The following is a 14,593-nucleotide window of genomic DNA, read 5'->3' as shown; positions in this document are numbered from 1 at the left end:
AATTTTGCTAGCAACCTACATATTGTTAGCGTGCCTTGGGCGTTGTAAAACAAAACAAGTACAAGAACCATGAGAGGTTAAGCAGAATCAGAGCTTGCAAGGGACTGAATGCACTTAGGACAGTCAAAGACAAACAGTCCCCGACCCTGAAAACCTCTTTGGGCTACAGAATGCGCACAACTATCATAATTCCTGTTCACAAAAGAGAAAAAAAAACAGAAATAAACTCCATAGCAGTCACAATATCCTTCAAAAAGAGACACCAAATTTGCTGGGACACAAGAGACTGTTTTTGGTAGCATTTAAAAGTTACTGGAAGTCAGATTGAAGAACACAGCTAGATAAACTGATCATCTTTGCCAAAGTCTAATCCCTGCCCCAACGCAATTGCTTCGGCCTGGAGAGCTGAGGCAGCAAAAACAGGTCAATAACAGGCCGCCACACAAAAACCACTGTGATCTCGGATTACAGCACCAAAGCTTCCCAAGTTATTTTGTCTGAAGCCTCCATTAACATTTACTTTGATTTGTCCTGCAAATAGAGGTACCCAAGAAGTCGTTGGACTCTGAGGTATCTTAGATGTACTCATACCTTCGGAGGAGCTCTTCGAAGTCCCTGTCATGAGCAGTGATTGCCTGCAGACATCCAACAAAATCATTTTTGCATTGAGGCTTTCATTTTCAAATAAGATTTTGTTTCTAGTTTTCCATATAAACCAAAGTAAGTAGGCAGTGCTTTGAATAAGGCTGACTGAGTTTTCCTTCAAAACTTTACAGGATTGAATCCAATTTAGGAACCAATCACTGAAAGACATGTCTTGAGGATAAACATCCATTCTAGCATTGAAGCAGCTCCAAAACCAAACCTTCTTAGCCAACTTACAATGGGACAGGACATGAAAAACAATCTTAGTAGTTTTACTACACAGTCTGCATACATTAGTATTGACAATTTTCCTATTCACCAGGTTTGAACTTACCAGGAATGCATTTCTGCGACATTTCCACAAGAAGATTTTTACCTTCGGCTCTGTAGGGATGTTCCATTTAGCTTCCACAGGGAGCTATTTGACACAAGGGCATTCTCACCATTTTCCGTGATCAGCCTTTGTTTTTCTATGAAATAGGCTGGCCTAACACTAAAGTTACCCTTAGAGTCCAGAGTCCAAGCTAAGACATCCACTCAATCTCCCCTAGCTAGATTCAACTTTACAATTTGATCTGCAAGGGTTTTACTCAGGTGGCTTTGAATTGCCTCAACATTCAAAGTCTTGTTCTCTTGGTCAATCAGTTCACTGAACTGGTTCAGGATTTGGACCCATGACTCTAAAACCTACCACACCTGGCAGCTAGTTGTCTGCCCAAATGGAGATGCCTCTACCCTTGTTGACTAACCAACAAGCCCCTTTAAGCACTATTTTCCTCCCTGCCATAATGCTCTTCTAACCCCAAGAGCCTTTAGAAGACAATTTATCTTTTAGAAAATTTTTGTTTCTGAAGTACTAGCTTTGAATGACATCTTTGTTTGCAAGTCTCCAACTCAAACCATCATTGTCTTTGTTTTTTGTTAGGGTATCCCAAGATAACCAATGGATCTTCTCTCTCTTCCCCCACCAAAAAGACCTTTGAAGTTTGCTAATTTCATTACAAATTTTCTTTGGGAGTAGGAAATAAGACATGGAATAAACTGGTATAGCTGCTACTACTGATTTCAGGAATACCTCCTTTCCCGCTTGGGTGAGATACTTCTCATTTCAATCATTTGTTTTATTCTACACCCTCTCTATCAAGTGGGAGAACAGGTTTGTTTTTTATCTAATATTTGGATGGGCTCCTTACAAGTTTGACTCCAAGGCTCATAGCTATTATCTTCGTGAATCTAGGGTGGGTTTTTGAATTGAAAAAACCCTAGAATTTGCAAAATTCACTTATTATCCAAAAGCTTGTTTATAGTTTTGGATGGCTTCCACCACATGGGCCCTTTCTTGGAGTGAAGCTTTGGTAAAAATATAATTGTTATTTGCAAAAAATAGGTGAGAAATGATAAGGCAATAAGCATTTAACTTGATACCTGAAAATTTTAAATTCTTGTCATTAACAAATTTGAGGATAAAGGTAAAATTACTAAAATGCCTTTCCAATTTTTAGTGTTTTTTGAATTTCTCTATTTTCTGTATTTTTTGTTTTTTTATTTTGTTGCAATTTCATCTTTTTGTTCATTTTTTTTTGTTTTTTCTTGTATTTTATATGATTTCTTATTTTTGTTGTATTTTTATCATTTTTTATAAAATGGTCTCATAAAATGATATAAAAGCAATTTGGGGTTTCAGAAATCAGAAGTGATGGAATGGTATCATGAAAGCAATGCATCTATTACCATATTCTAAAATACAGTTATCCACATCAGTTTACTCACTCTTGCTTTTTACCTCCTTAGAATTTTGTGATTTTTTGGTTTAAAAAATAAAAAATCAAACATGAATTAATTACAACTGATTCAATTTCCTTTTCATTAAGAAACATGTAATCACTCCCCAATATCAATATGATGGATATTAGACACATGGCGATTTTTTTTTTCAATTTATCTAATTTTCTGTCATTTTATACATATTTATCTATTATTGATGTCATGGGTTTACCCGTTTGACCCGTACGGATGATCGGTTGACCTGCAATCCGGAGCAAAAAAACGGTTACATTTTGGAGGGAAAAAAAAAATTAAACGGATAAAAACCGCTTGCTCACGGCTTGGGTGTTCATATTGTGGGTTGTTAACAGTTCTGGCAATGGAGTCGCGCATGAGTTAGAGCAAAAAGGTTTTTGCAGTAAGGCAACAATGGTTTGTCACCTCCCTGTCTGGATCTTGGGTTTCGTTCAGAAGTACCGTTTTTCTTTGATGGGGGTGTAAGTGGGGTGGGTGGTTTGAGTCTGGCTTCTGGTTTAGTTTTCTGTCTTGGGTTTGCTATTGGAATCTGTCCTTGGTTATATTGTTTCCTCACTTTTAATGGAGATATTCTTTTTTATCAAAATAAAAGAGAAGAAGGAAATGGAGACGCGATTGGGAGTAAGACCATTTTGTTTGATCTTCTTCTTCCTCTTTTTAAGTATTGAGTTGGTAATTGGAGTTCAGATCCTTGCAAAATCAAAGCTCGAGAAGTGTGAGAGGACTTCAGACTCTGTCAGATTGAACTGCAATAAGAAGATTATTGTAAACATGGCGGTTCCTAGTGGATCGGTAAGCAAATCTCTTCTTATTCAACTCTTTTTTTTTTTTTTAAATATTTATTGTCTTCATTTGATGTATTTGTGACAACGAAGTTGATGAGATATAGTTTGTTGTGTTTTTTCTTTATTTTTTTATTAAGAAAAAGAAGCTATCCATACTTTACTAAGTACATTACGTTGCCCTAATTTTGGTCCTGGCTTCGTCTGATAAATGATTAATCGATTATGGGCTTATTGAACTCAAAATTTTATCAACATACAACTTCATGAATGTGGTAATGTTGTTTTAAAATTGAAGCCCCACAGCTTATGAGAGTTTTCTCTCATTTTCTCAATAGTTTTTTTGTTGTCATGCTCGTGATTTGAACGTTTCATTTTAATTCTTCGTGAAATTTAAAATTCTTAAGTCACGATCTAGCATGGTGGTTGTATGTAGATATTGTACCTCTCATTGTTTATGGTCTATACATATTCTAACCAAGCACACATATGATGCATTCCTGCTTCCAGAGTGGGCGAGAAGCTTCAATTGTTGCAGAAATAGTTGAAGTGGAGGAGAACGCCACCAACAAGATGCAAGCCTTGAGAATACCACCTGTTGTAACAGTTAACAAGTCGGCTGCATATGCCCTTTATGAGATTACTTATATAAGAGTATGGAGACTATGTGAATAACTGATTAATACACCCTTGTTGGACTCAAGCGCTTTATATTTTCTCTGCCTTATTAGTCTTTTACTTCTAGATATATCTAGTAAATATTTTGAGTAGATTTTAAGTTTTGGTTTGGACCGCTTGGTGCTACCTGCTTATTTGATCCAGTGGAAGTAACTAGTTAATTTTGTGTTTATGAGGGTCAGAACTAATTTAATCAAGGAGTAGCAGTGAATTAGAAATTATGAGGAACTTTTTGAATGTTTATTAGTCCCCTCTCTTGTGTATCTTGGTTATGAAGTTCTAGTAAATGTGTTGGACAATTTGGTACAGAGTGTTTATTTCTTTGTTCTAACTTTGAATATGTACCAGTCTTATTAGAACTTATGAACCTTAGTTCTCTATTTCAAATTTCTCTATGTCACTTGGCCTAGTTACTTTGACATTTATTGGTTTGAATTTCCAGGATGTTCCATACAAACCTGAGGAGTATTATGTTAAGACACGCAAATGTGAGCCAAATGCTGGTTCCAAAGTTGTTAAAATATGTGAGAGGCAAGTATATTTCAAATATGCTTGCGCAATCTGACTATGTTTCTTATAGAAAATTGACTATGTTGATAAAGTAGATTTATACGCAAGTATCTTTTTTTGGTCTTCGTCCATCTAGTCCTTGTTGATAAAGTAGATTTACATTCATGGTCATGAAGAAAATTGACTTTCTTATAGAATCTTTTGCTACAATCTTTCCTCCTCATGCTTGTAATTGTGGATAAGTTTTGCATAGCTTGCCTATAACATAGAACCTGTTTGTTGTGACCGTTTTATTGAAAATATAAACCAATTGATCTTAAATCTCATGAAAAATAAGGGTTGTTCTTTGACTCCCGCAATAAAGTTTATCTTTTCAGTTGGCAACAAAAAGAGCTGATATATACAGGTATACAGTTAGAAACTCAAGTACAAAAATAGTTTATTACTGCATCCCTGATCACTCTATACAAGAACCTCTCTACCTCTCTAGCCTACTTCTGGCAAGAGAGTAATGAAGGTCAATCTATGGATCCATCTGAATGAGCTTTTCAGCTAGCAGCCAGGAATTTGCCTCCTTAGTATGATATCTGAGAACCGAAGGGTCATCTGAATTAGTCGATAGCCATCCAATCACAATTTGGGAGTCCCCTTCTGCTGTGAGGTCAGTCCATCCTGAGGAGAAGGACAACTACAAACTTTGTCGAAATAGGTAAAAGTCTTGGGTCTATGATTTCTTTTTTTTTTTGGGGGGGGGGGGAATTTGCCAAGAGGGACTTTGAGTACTTCGAGAGAAAGAGGACAGAAGAGAGGCTGAAGAAATTGGAAGATAGAGAAAGAGGAGACAAGTGGGATGAAGAAGTTGATGGGCAGGAGGAAAGTTTTGAGGAAGAGGATTAGGAAGTCTTGGCGTTTGGGCTTTGTTTCAGGGTCATTTGATTAGGAGCAGGGTGCAGGTGGTCATCTTGGAGGTTTTTTTTCCTTTGTTTAATATTTTTGGTATGTCGATGTCTTTGGGTGTATTTGTCTTTTAGTGTTTGTCTTTTCTCTTGGGTGATTTCTTGTCACCTTTCTCTCTGTATTCTCTTTTTATTTTAATGAATTTCTTTTATCCTTCTTTTTTTTTTGAGAAAGAGTTTGAGGAAGAAGAGGAACTAGAAGTCATGGTAGATCATAGATGCTATCCAAGTTGATAAAAAAATTCAAGTGCAAAAGAAGGTAGCTCTAGATACCATTGTTGATAGAGAAGTTCAAAATGGCAAGATACTGGGTTTTTTCTTTTTAGATGGCGAAGAGTTTGCTAAAGAAGTGTTTTTTGTGTTGGAAGAAAGAGACAGGACCAAGGATTCAATTTTACAACCATGGATTAAGCAATTAGGATGATGAGAGTATTTTGATTATCATGGGGGGGTGTCATGAAGATGAAGTTTTTTGTTATTTTGAGGATGGAGGGCTTGCTCTTGAAGGGGCAAGGAAGGAGTGAGGACTATGTGGAAATGTATTAGAACAGCTTCACACCGGACAATCTGGGAAGAAAGGAATTTGCAAGAATCTTTCAAGAAAAGGAACAAAGTTTCCTAGATGTCAAGGAGTGTATTTTAACAAGGGCAATTCATTGTCTGAGAACTTTGGATTCTTTCCACTTGTTTTCCTTTGATGACTTTTGGAGGAATTGGTCAGCAGTGGCAAATAGCTCCTCCAAGAAGGAAAGGGTTACTGTAGTTTGGACCTCATCACCTGAAGGTTGTGTTTAGATGAATTTTAATGGAAGTTAGTTAGGGCAATCCTGGCCTCTCAGGTATAGGAGGGGTTTTGAGGGACAGGGGTAGTAATATCTTAGCCTTGTACTTGGGTCTAGTGGGAATAGGAGACTCAAATTGGGCTGAGTTATTGGTGGATTTACAAGGTATTCTGATTGTAAATCAACTTGGTGTTGAGAATCTTCTAATTGAAGGAGACCTTAAGGTTGTTGTGGGTTGGTTAACAGACCCGGACTCAGTCATTTGGTGCTACAAGGATCTCCCAAAGAAGGCTAGCTGGTTAATAAGGAATATGAATACTAGCTTACATTTGGTGGGCAGGTGAACAAGTGCTATGGCTGATTATCTTGCTAAACAAGGGGCTTTGAGGGAACATCTGTACTGGACTACCTCATAATGTTTTGTTTCTAGTGCTCTGTTGTTTTTTACACTTTCAAGGGAGGTTGCATGAGTTTGGGCTGCTTGTAACAGTTCTCATACTTTGGTAATAAAATTACTGTTCAATTATGAAAAGAAAAAAAGATACAAGGTTTTACACTGAATGTATTTGTATTTGTACTCTTCCCAAATGGAGCCTATAAGGGGAACACAATTTTTTTTTTCTTTTGATAAATACCTTCAAAGTTTCAAATTTGCATACACTAAATACTTCGCTACAAGAAATTCCAAATACATTGATACTTGAAAAAGATTGGGACTATAGAGCATGATGAGAGCTCAACTCATAAGTCTTAATTGCAACTATTTGGAAACTATAAAACATGATGAGAAACATGGTCTAACTCTTAACTTTATACTTATATCAACATCAACCTTGATATTTTTTTTGACTATTAACAAGATTAAGGAAAATATATTCATATTAGCAAAAACAATTACAAGAGAGAAATCTCATGAAAGGGAATAACAAAAGAAAGGTATGAAGTACAAGCACCCAAGCAAACAAGCTAAATATTAGCACCTCCCTTTTATAGACATATCAACCTTGATATGTCTCTTCCTATAGTTGCTTCTTGAAACCATGAAGATACACCCCTTTGAAACTGTATTAGGCCTAAATAATATTAGAAATTGTATAAATAGTCAAAGAACTTGATGTAGAACTATATGGATATAGAGATCATGGAAAATATATTTTAGTAGAAGGAATTAGAGGAAAAAGATGACAGAAAAACTCTTGTATATTGGGATCAGCCTTGTTTTAAGTGACAGAAAAACAATTACTAGAAAAACTCTTGTATATTGGGATCAGCCTTGTTTTTCAAAACAGGGGATGCATAAGTCTTAACTGTTTGTGGTTCAAATGTAATTCTGATTCTCTAATGGGAGCTGCATCTTGCGCCTCTGTTTGGATGCTGTTATTGTAACCAGTAACCTAGAGAAAGAAAGGAACAAAGTGAATCGGAGTTTATGAATTTCCAAGTAAAATGGGATCTTGTTTTAACTTTTAAAGAGTTGGTAATGGCAAATTCCTAAACCTGTGACAAAACTTGACTCAACCTTTTGACTTGTGGGGTTATAACCTGGTTTTTTAACAATGTTCTCATCGTGTTAATCACTAAAATGTTCAATGGTTCTTGTGCATACATTGTTTCCATTGACTGGTTTGTAACATTGATATTAGGTTACGCGATGAAAATGGCCACATTATTGAGCATACTCAGGTGAGATGTGTTGATTTGTGGTTCCTTTTACTTTTTATATGGTTTTATTTTTATTATATTATGAATACTCTTTTTAATGAATTTCCACATTTATTTTTTGTCTATTGAAAGATCATGGAGGTTCTTTTTTCTTTTGTTTGTAAAGTCAAATATTTGGCAATTTATATCCAATAGCCAGTCTTCCACAATATGTGCCTTGTTGCAAATAATGCGATGTAAAAGATCTGTTTGTGATGGAAATAAAAACTGCCAAAGTGTGGAAGAAAGCTCAAGAGAATGCATGGTTTTTGACAAACTACATTGTGTAAAGTTGGCCACGTTTCATGAGACATGTTTCCATGATTTTGCTTGGGTTTAAAAATTTGATTGTATTGCCTCAAATTTCATGTCACTAGAAAAAGCCATTCATTTATAATCTATGCAAGACTGTGAACAAATTTTGTTCAAAATACAGACAGCATATGGCTATCCGTTTGCGATGGGAATCTTTGTCTATGAGTTGTTTGAGTTTAAATCTGTCTATGGGTTGTTTGAGTTTATGGCCCCATTCATTTTTTGGGAAGCCATTTACTTGGGTAAGTGTACTTATAGGTAAATATTTCCCAAGAATCACTTACCTGGGTATGTGCGTAAACCCATGTTCTTTTGATCAAAGGTGTTCCCAAGGTAAGTTAAACAATGACCATTTTTACCCATAAAATGCCATTATTATAAGGGGCAATTTTGTACTAACATGTTTTGGGCCTTTTGGCAACTTCCTCCAGGTGCAAAAGATGATAGGGAGTGGGCTGCTAATCCACTTCTTTTTCATTTTTGTTTCATGTTAATTTGACAAATGATGAAGGAAGTGCTTGTGAATCCAACAAACGATGTTCATGCTAATCTTAGGGTGTTGGAGAGGAGTTTGGTCGGTTGATTTGTTAATTTTGATCCAAATGTAGATGATTTTAGGGAGTGGGCTGTGGCTGTTTGGCGTCCAAGAAAGCCTTTGCAGGTTAGGAAACTAAATGCTGGATTTTTCCTCTTTATGTTTGATAGTGTGGTGGAGGCGAACTTTATTCTGGTGAGAGAGCAAAGTGAGATGCGGTTTCTAGATCTTAGGACCGAGAGGTGGAATCCCCTGGTTGATGCTATTAGAGATTTAGGCCCGTCAAGTTTTGTTTGGATTATCATCTTCAATATCCCTTTACATGCTTGGAATTTTCTCACTTTCGAAGTTATAGATGCTTGTGGAAGGTTTAGATTTATTGATGCAAACACAAACTCTTGGCAGAATCTAAATGTTGCGCGCATTTTGGTGGAAGCTATAGAGATCCAAATGGTGCCATCTTTGTTATCTCTTCACTTTGTTGGGGAGAGGTATGAATAAAGACTCGTCATTGATGCTTCCCACCCTTTAAGCTAGGCAAATAACTTTGATGAGTAGAGGAAGTCTAGTAACAAGAGAGCATAGTTCTCTAATGAAGCAAGTGAGAAGCCGAATGGACAAGTTGTGGAAGGAAGAAAAAAGGTTGATGATGAGGGTATTTTCGTTATTTTAGGAGAAAAATGGTGTTGGATTGATGGGTCATGATGAAGGTGGAGTTTGGAGGAATTCAAAGAGTTGTGAAGTGAGTGGGGCCGAATTGAAGTTGGTTGACTTAACTAAAAGGGCGTGCTTGCTTGTTTTAGTGGGTTGCAGTGATGATGTGGAGAAGGGGAAGGCAAGACATGTGGAATGCCTTAATGAGAAGGATGTAATAGAATTTGAAGGGACACTTAGGATTGTTGGGTCTAATGGAGGACCGAGTGGTGCCCAAGTCTTGAATGTTGACATTAATGGTAGGAAGGCAAATCAACTTATGAAGGGTAAAATTGACAAAAGAAGGTTTCTAGGATTCATTTGCCCAAAATTTAAAAGGCTTGGAACTTCAAGTAGAAGTTTTTTGTCCAGGGTAAGAAGGGTAAAGCGGGAAAGATGGGTCTAGGTGATTGCCGAGTACAACAATTGTGGTATGTTTTCTCAGTAGAAAGTATTAGAGAGTTAGTGGAGAGAAGAGAGAAAGAAGAATTTGGAGTCAAAAGATAGGCTAGCGGCACCGGCTCTTCTATTTATATTAGGGAGGCCCAACTAATAAGATAAATACAAGTACAAAGACAAAAATGCCCCTATGACATAAGTACAACTACTGTAATCACTCCTCCTTAAGTTGAGACATAGATATCAATCATGCCCAACTTATCACATAAGTCATTGTGCGGGTCTGTAGCAATATTGATGGCAAACTTGTTGTCACAATACAATTACATAGGACTATCAACAACAAATCCCAATTCATTTAATAAATTTTTTATCCACAACATTTCAATAACACAATGGGACATAGCTCTGTATTTTGCTTCTGTCTGCATTGAACCTTGCTACCACACTTTGTTTCATACTCCATGTGACAAGATTTCCTCCCATGAAAGTGCAATATCCACTACTATATTTCCTATCATCTATAGGTCCAGCCCAATCAACATTTGTATACACTTCTGTTGTAAGGCTTACTTAATAGCTGCTGTTACAGTTACAGTTACAGTTACAATTACTTGTTTTTTCTTCTTTCTTTTTTCTTATTATTTTGATTCTAGGATATGCCGCCAGGGGCATACTTGTAATTTCAGATTCTTTTATGAAGTTAATATAAATAGAAAACTGGCGGCTGTTTCTCTCCCAACCGTACCTCTCACTTCCTCTCTCTCTCTTTCTCTCTCTCTCTCCCAATCCCCACGAATCACCACACGGTATTAGAGCAGGTTCTCTGGGTTGAAAAAGACCTACGATCCCTCCTGCCCAGTTCTTAAAAGTGTTTGGACGTGGCTGTTTCTGCAGAAACAGCCGTGCTGAACAGGTGTGTTTTTTGTTTCAGTTTGTCTCAGCATTCTTTGGCCAATGGTGTGTAGGGCTCATGCCTTAATTATATAGTTATTTGTTTGGATGTTGGATGGTTAGAGTGTGTGAACTACAGTCAGACTGATTGTAATGTCTGTATTGGTGGTGCTGAACCGATTACCGGACTGGTTTATTGCTCTGTTTGGACGTTGTGTTGACTGAACCCCTTGTTCTCAGCAGTATTCCCTGTGTTCTCAACAATATTTAGTGTTCTTTTGCTCACATTCTAGGAGTAAACCCTGAGTTGTTCACATTCTGATTGTGGCGGCTGTGTTGTTGGGTGATATTTGGACTGGTTTTCAGTAGTATTCAATGGCAAGTCATGAATTAACTTCATCGGGGGCTACACCAACCCGCAGCACAGCGGGTATGGGAGGTGAAAACATGGTTTTTCCCATGCCAATTACCCCTTTAAATGGTCTGAACTACCTGGAGTGGGCTAAGAGTGTAAAACTCTATGTAACGACAAAGGGTACAGCTGGTTACATCAATGGAAGGGTGAAAGAACCCAAGGGTGAGACGGCTGAACATGATAGGTGGGACCAAGAAAAGAGTATGGTGATGTCTTGGCTACTCGCAGCCATGGAACCTGATGTGAAAAAGAATTTTATGTGGGTAGACACCGCCAGTGAGATCTGGGAACAGGCCACAACTACCTATTTTGAGTAAAGGCATTACGCCAAGGTTTACCAGTTGCAAGCTGAATACTCAACATGTAAACAGGGAAACCCTAGCTTGTCCTCATACTGTTCAGCCCTTACCTCCATATGGAAGGAGTTGGACCATTATCAGGCCATAGAGTGGAAGCACGATGATGATGCTAAGGCCTACAGGAAGCTGGTCTCTCAGCAACAGGTGTTTGCTTTTTTGTTGGGACTGAACCCTACATATGAACCGTTGAGGGTGCAAATCCTAGGAAGCAAAGAGTTGCCTACGGTTCACGAGGTATACTCCCTTGTCCAATCTGAAGAAAGCAGGCTGAATGTGATGGTTACAGCTGAAGGGGAGCAACAAGTTGCCTTGGCTGCAATGAATAATAGCTCAACAGGAAAGAAAAGTGACCTTAAGAAGGCGAATGATAAAGATAAGCTATTCTGTACCCACTGTAGGCGTTCTCGACATACACGTGACACTTGTTGGGACATCCACGGGAAACCCAAGTGGGCAACAAGAATCAAGAACAGGGTAAAGGTCATTTGAAGAAAATGAGCACAACACATGTGGCAACCCAAGACACTCAAGTTGCCGGTAGTACCCGGGACCACCCTAATAAGTCTGACCCCAAGGAGGATATAATGAATTCATTTAGAGAGCACCTGGAATCTTATGGTAGGGCCTTACGGCAAATGGACAGCTCAATCACTGGTACTCCCTCTACTTCATTTGCATCTACTTCGGGTAATATGGCTTCTGCATTCCATGTTACTCCCACAGATTCCCCTTGGATCATTGACTCAGGGGCCTCCAACCACATGACTGGTAAGCCTAACTTATTCCAGTCTTATAGCCTTTTGTCAGGAAGGGATAGAGTGAGACTTGCAGATGGTTCTTTTTCTTCCATTGCAGGCCAATGATCCATATCCCTTCCCCATGGCCTTAACCTGAATTGTGTATTGCATGTCCCTCAGCTTCCCATAAACTTGCTTTCAATTAGTAGCATTACTAGCTCATTGAATTGTAGTATGACTTTTTTTGTTGACTCATGTGTTTTTCAGGATCTAACTTCTGGGAGGACGATTGGTAGAGGAAGCCTAGTGGATGGTCTCTACATTCTCGACAACAAAGCTGGTCTCTCGGTGTCACCCTCAGAGTCGCATAGTCAGTCAAATAAGAGTCAAATTTTCTTATGGCATAGTCGTTTAGGTCATGTTTCTTTCGACATTGTTAAAATAATTTAATTGTTAATGTTAGGGCCTGTTTGGATAATTAAAGTGTTTTTTATTTCTGTTATGTCTGTTATTGTACTCGGGGGCACAAGGGTCTTTTCCCTTATTATTTCTGCCGCCCTATATATATTAAAATAAAGGCTGGCGCCGCCAACACTGTTACATTGCCAAACCTTTCTCCCTTCTCTCTTCTCTTCTCTTCTCTTCTCTTCTCCTCTTCTCCTCTTCCCTTCTCTTCTCTTCCTCTTATTTCTGGCCAGCCATACTGTCAAGATGGTATCAGAGCGGGAATACTGATTAAAGTGAGCAGATCGAACAACCCTACTGAGAGAACAGATCGAACAGGCTTGCTGAACCTGGGCGGAACAGAAATCTGATTCTGGACAGAAAAAACAACTCTACTGGTATAGTTCTCCCTGTTTTTTCCTTCTTTACCCTCCTTGGTCATGTGCCGAGTGAAAACCCTATGAGTATGGGATGGCTGAATGCTGTCGAAAATCTATATACACCTGTTTTCTTGGATCGTGTGATCCTGTTCATGTGTTAAGACAACTGTAGGTCAAGGATGACCTGTCTTCTCAAGGATTTGATTTGATTAGAAGTAATAAGGATCTCTCCTGCTGATTAGTGGCTGTTAGACATTCTGGAATTCTGGTAGGTTAGGACTGTTAACACTATACAGGTCTGAAATCTGCTGAATTTGGTACTGTTTATGCTCAACCTGGTTGTTAAACCCAAGTGTGTGGGTGTGGACTGAGTGGGGCATTGTTTTGTGGAGTAAGGAGGGGTCCTAAGTCCGGTGTTTGGGACTGATTATCTGTTTGACCATGTCGACTGAGAATTCTGCTACTTCAGAGATTTCAGGGAGCCACAATGGAGTGAGTGGGGGAATGGATATGAGCTTTCCCATGGCTGTTATTCCCTTTGATGGTCTGAACTATCTTGAGTGGTCTAGGGGAATAAAACTCTACATCACTGCTAGGGGGAAAATAGGATACATCAATGGGAGAGTGAAGGAACCGAAGTATGGAAGTGTGAGTATGATAGGTGGAACCAAGAGAATAGTATGGTGATGTCTTGGATCTTGGTTTCAATGCTGCCACAGGTGAGGAAGACTTTTATGTAGGCTAAAACTGCTTTTGAGATATGGGAGCAAGCGAAGTCCACCTATTCAGAGCAGAGACACTATGCCAAGATATATCAACTGCAAGCTGAATCCTCTACCTGCAAGCAGGGGGAGAGGAGTCTCTCGATGTACTATTCTGATTTGACATCAATATGGAAAGAACTTGATCACTATCAGAATGTGAGCTGGAAGTGTGATGAAAATGCAAAGGCCTATAAGTCACTTGTATCTCAGCAACGGGTGTTTGCCTTCCTCCTAGGGCTGAATCCTTCGTATGAGTCCATTAGGGTGCAAATCTTGGGTAGTAAAGACTTTCCATCATTTCAGGAGGTGTATGCCTTGGTGTAGTCAGAAGAAAGCAGAAGAAGTGTGATGAATGGTGTAGAAGGGGAGTCAGTTGCCCTAGCTGTCCGAGGAAATTCAGATACAAATGTTGGAAGTGGTTTTAAATAGGGTGACACTCAGAAAAAACCAGATGATAAGAGCAAACTTTGGTGCACTCACTGCCAGAAGACACGACACACTAAAGATACATGTTGGGATCTCCATGGCAAACCTAAATGGGCACAAGATTTGGGTAAGAAGTCAACACCTGATCAGGGCAAGAAACCGGGCCAGCAGAATCAAAAAAGGTATAACTCAGCTAATATGGCATCGACAGAGACTAGTCTGTTATGGGCCCGAGCGTAGGATTGCGTCACGGGTCGCTCCACCGCAGGAACCTCAGATCTTTCCTTGCCCTTGGCCTTGTGTACAGGCCCTATTTTGACTATCTCGTGGGTGATATGTCCAAGAGATCACTGAACTCTCCTTTACTCTCTTTCTTGA

General features: G+C 38.7%; 1 protein-coding gene across 3 annotated transcripts in view; it reads left to right on the top strand.

Annotated features, from left to right (window-relative positions):
* Window positions 1–2,755: 2,755 nt before the first annotated feature.
* Window positions 2,756–14,593, top strand: part of HAP2 (hapless 2) — a 146,215-nt gene continuing 134,377 nt past the window's right edge. For 2 of the 3 annotated variants that reach the window (XM_088889684.1, XM_010280262.3), the window contains exons 1-4: window positions 2,756–3,237; window positions 3,738–3,881; window positions 4,348–4,436; window positions 7,797–7,836. In XM_088889684.1, the coding sequence (XP_088745810.1) occupies window positions 3,007–3,237; window positions 3,738–3,881; window positions 4,348–4,436; window positions 7,797–7,836 (504 nt within the window). In that variant the 5' untranslated portion in view covers window positions 2,756–3,006. The remainder of the gene's footprint in view (window positions 3,238–3,737; window positions 3,882–4,347; window positions 4,437–7,796; window positions 7,837–14,593) is intronic. The other variant, XM_088889683.1, reaches the window with a different exon arrangement.

Source organism: Nelumbo nucifera, chromosome 6 (genome assembly GCF_055504915.1).
Source record: "Nelumbo nucifera cultivar China Antique chromosome 6, China Antique-T2T, whole genome shotgun sequence".
NCBI classification, from domain to species: domain Eukaryota; kingdom Viridiplantae; phylum Streptophyta; class Magnoliopsida; order Proteales; family Nelumbonaceae; genus Nelumbo; species Nelumbo nucifera.
Note: the sequence above shows the minus strand (reverse complement) of the source record. Positions and strands in the feature narration are given on the sequence as shown.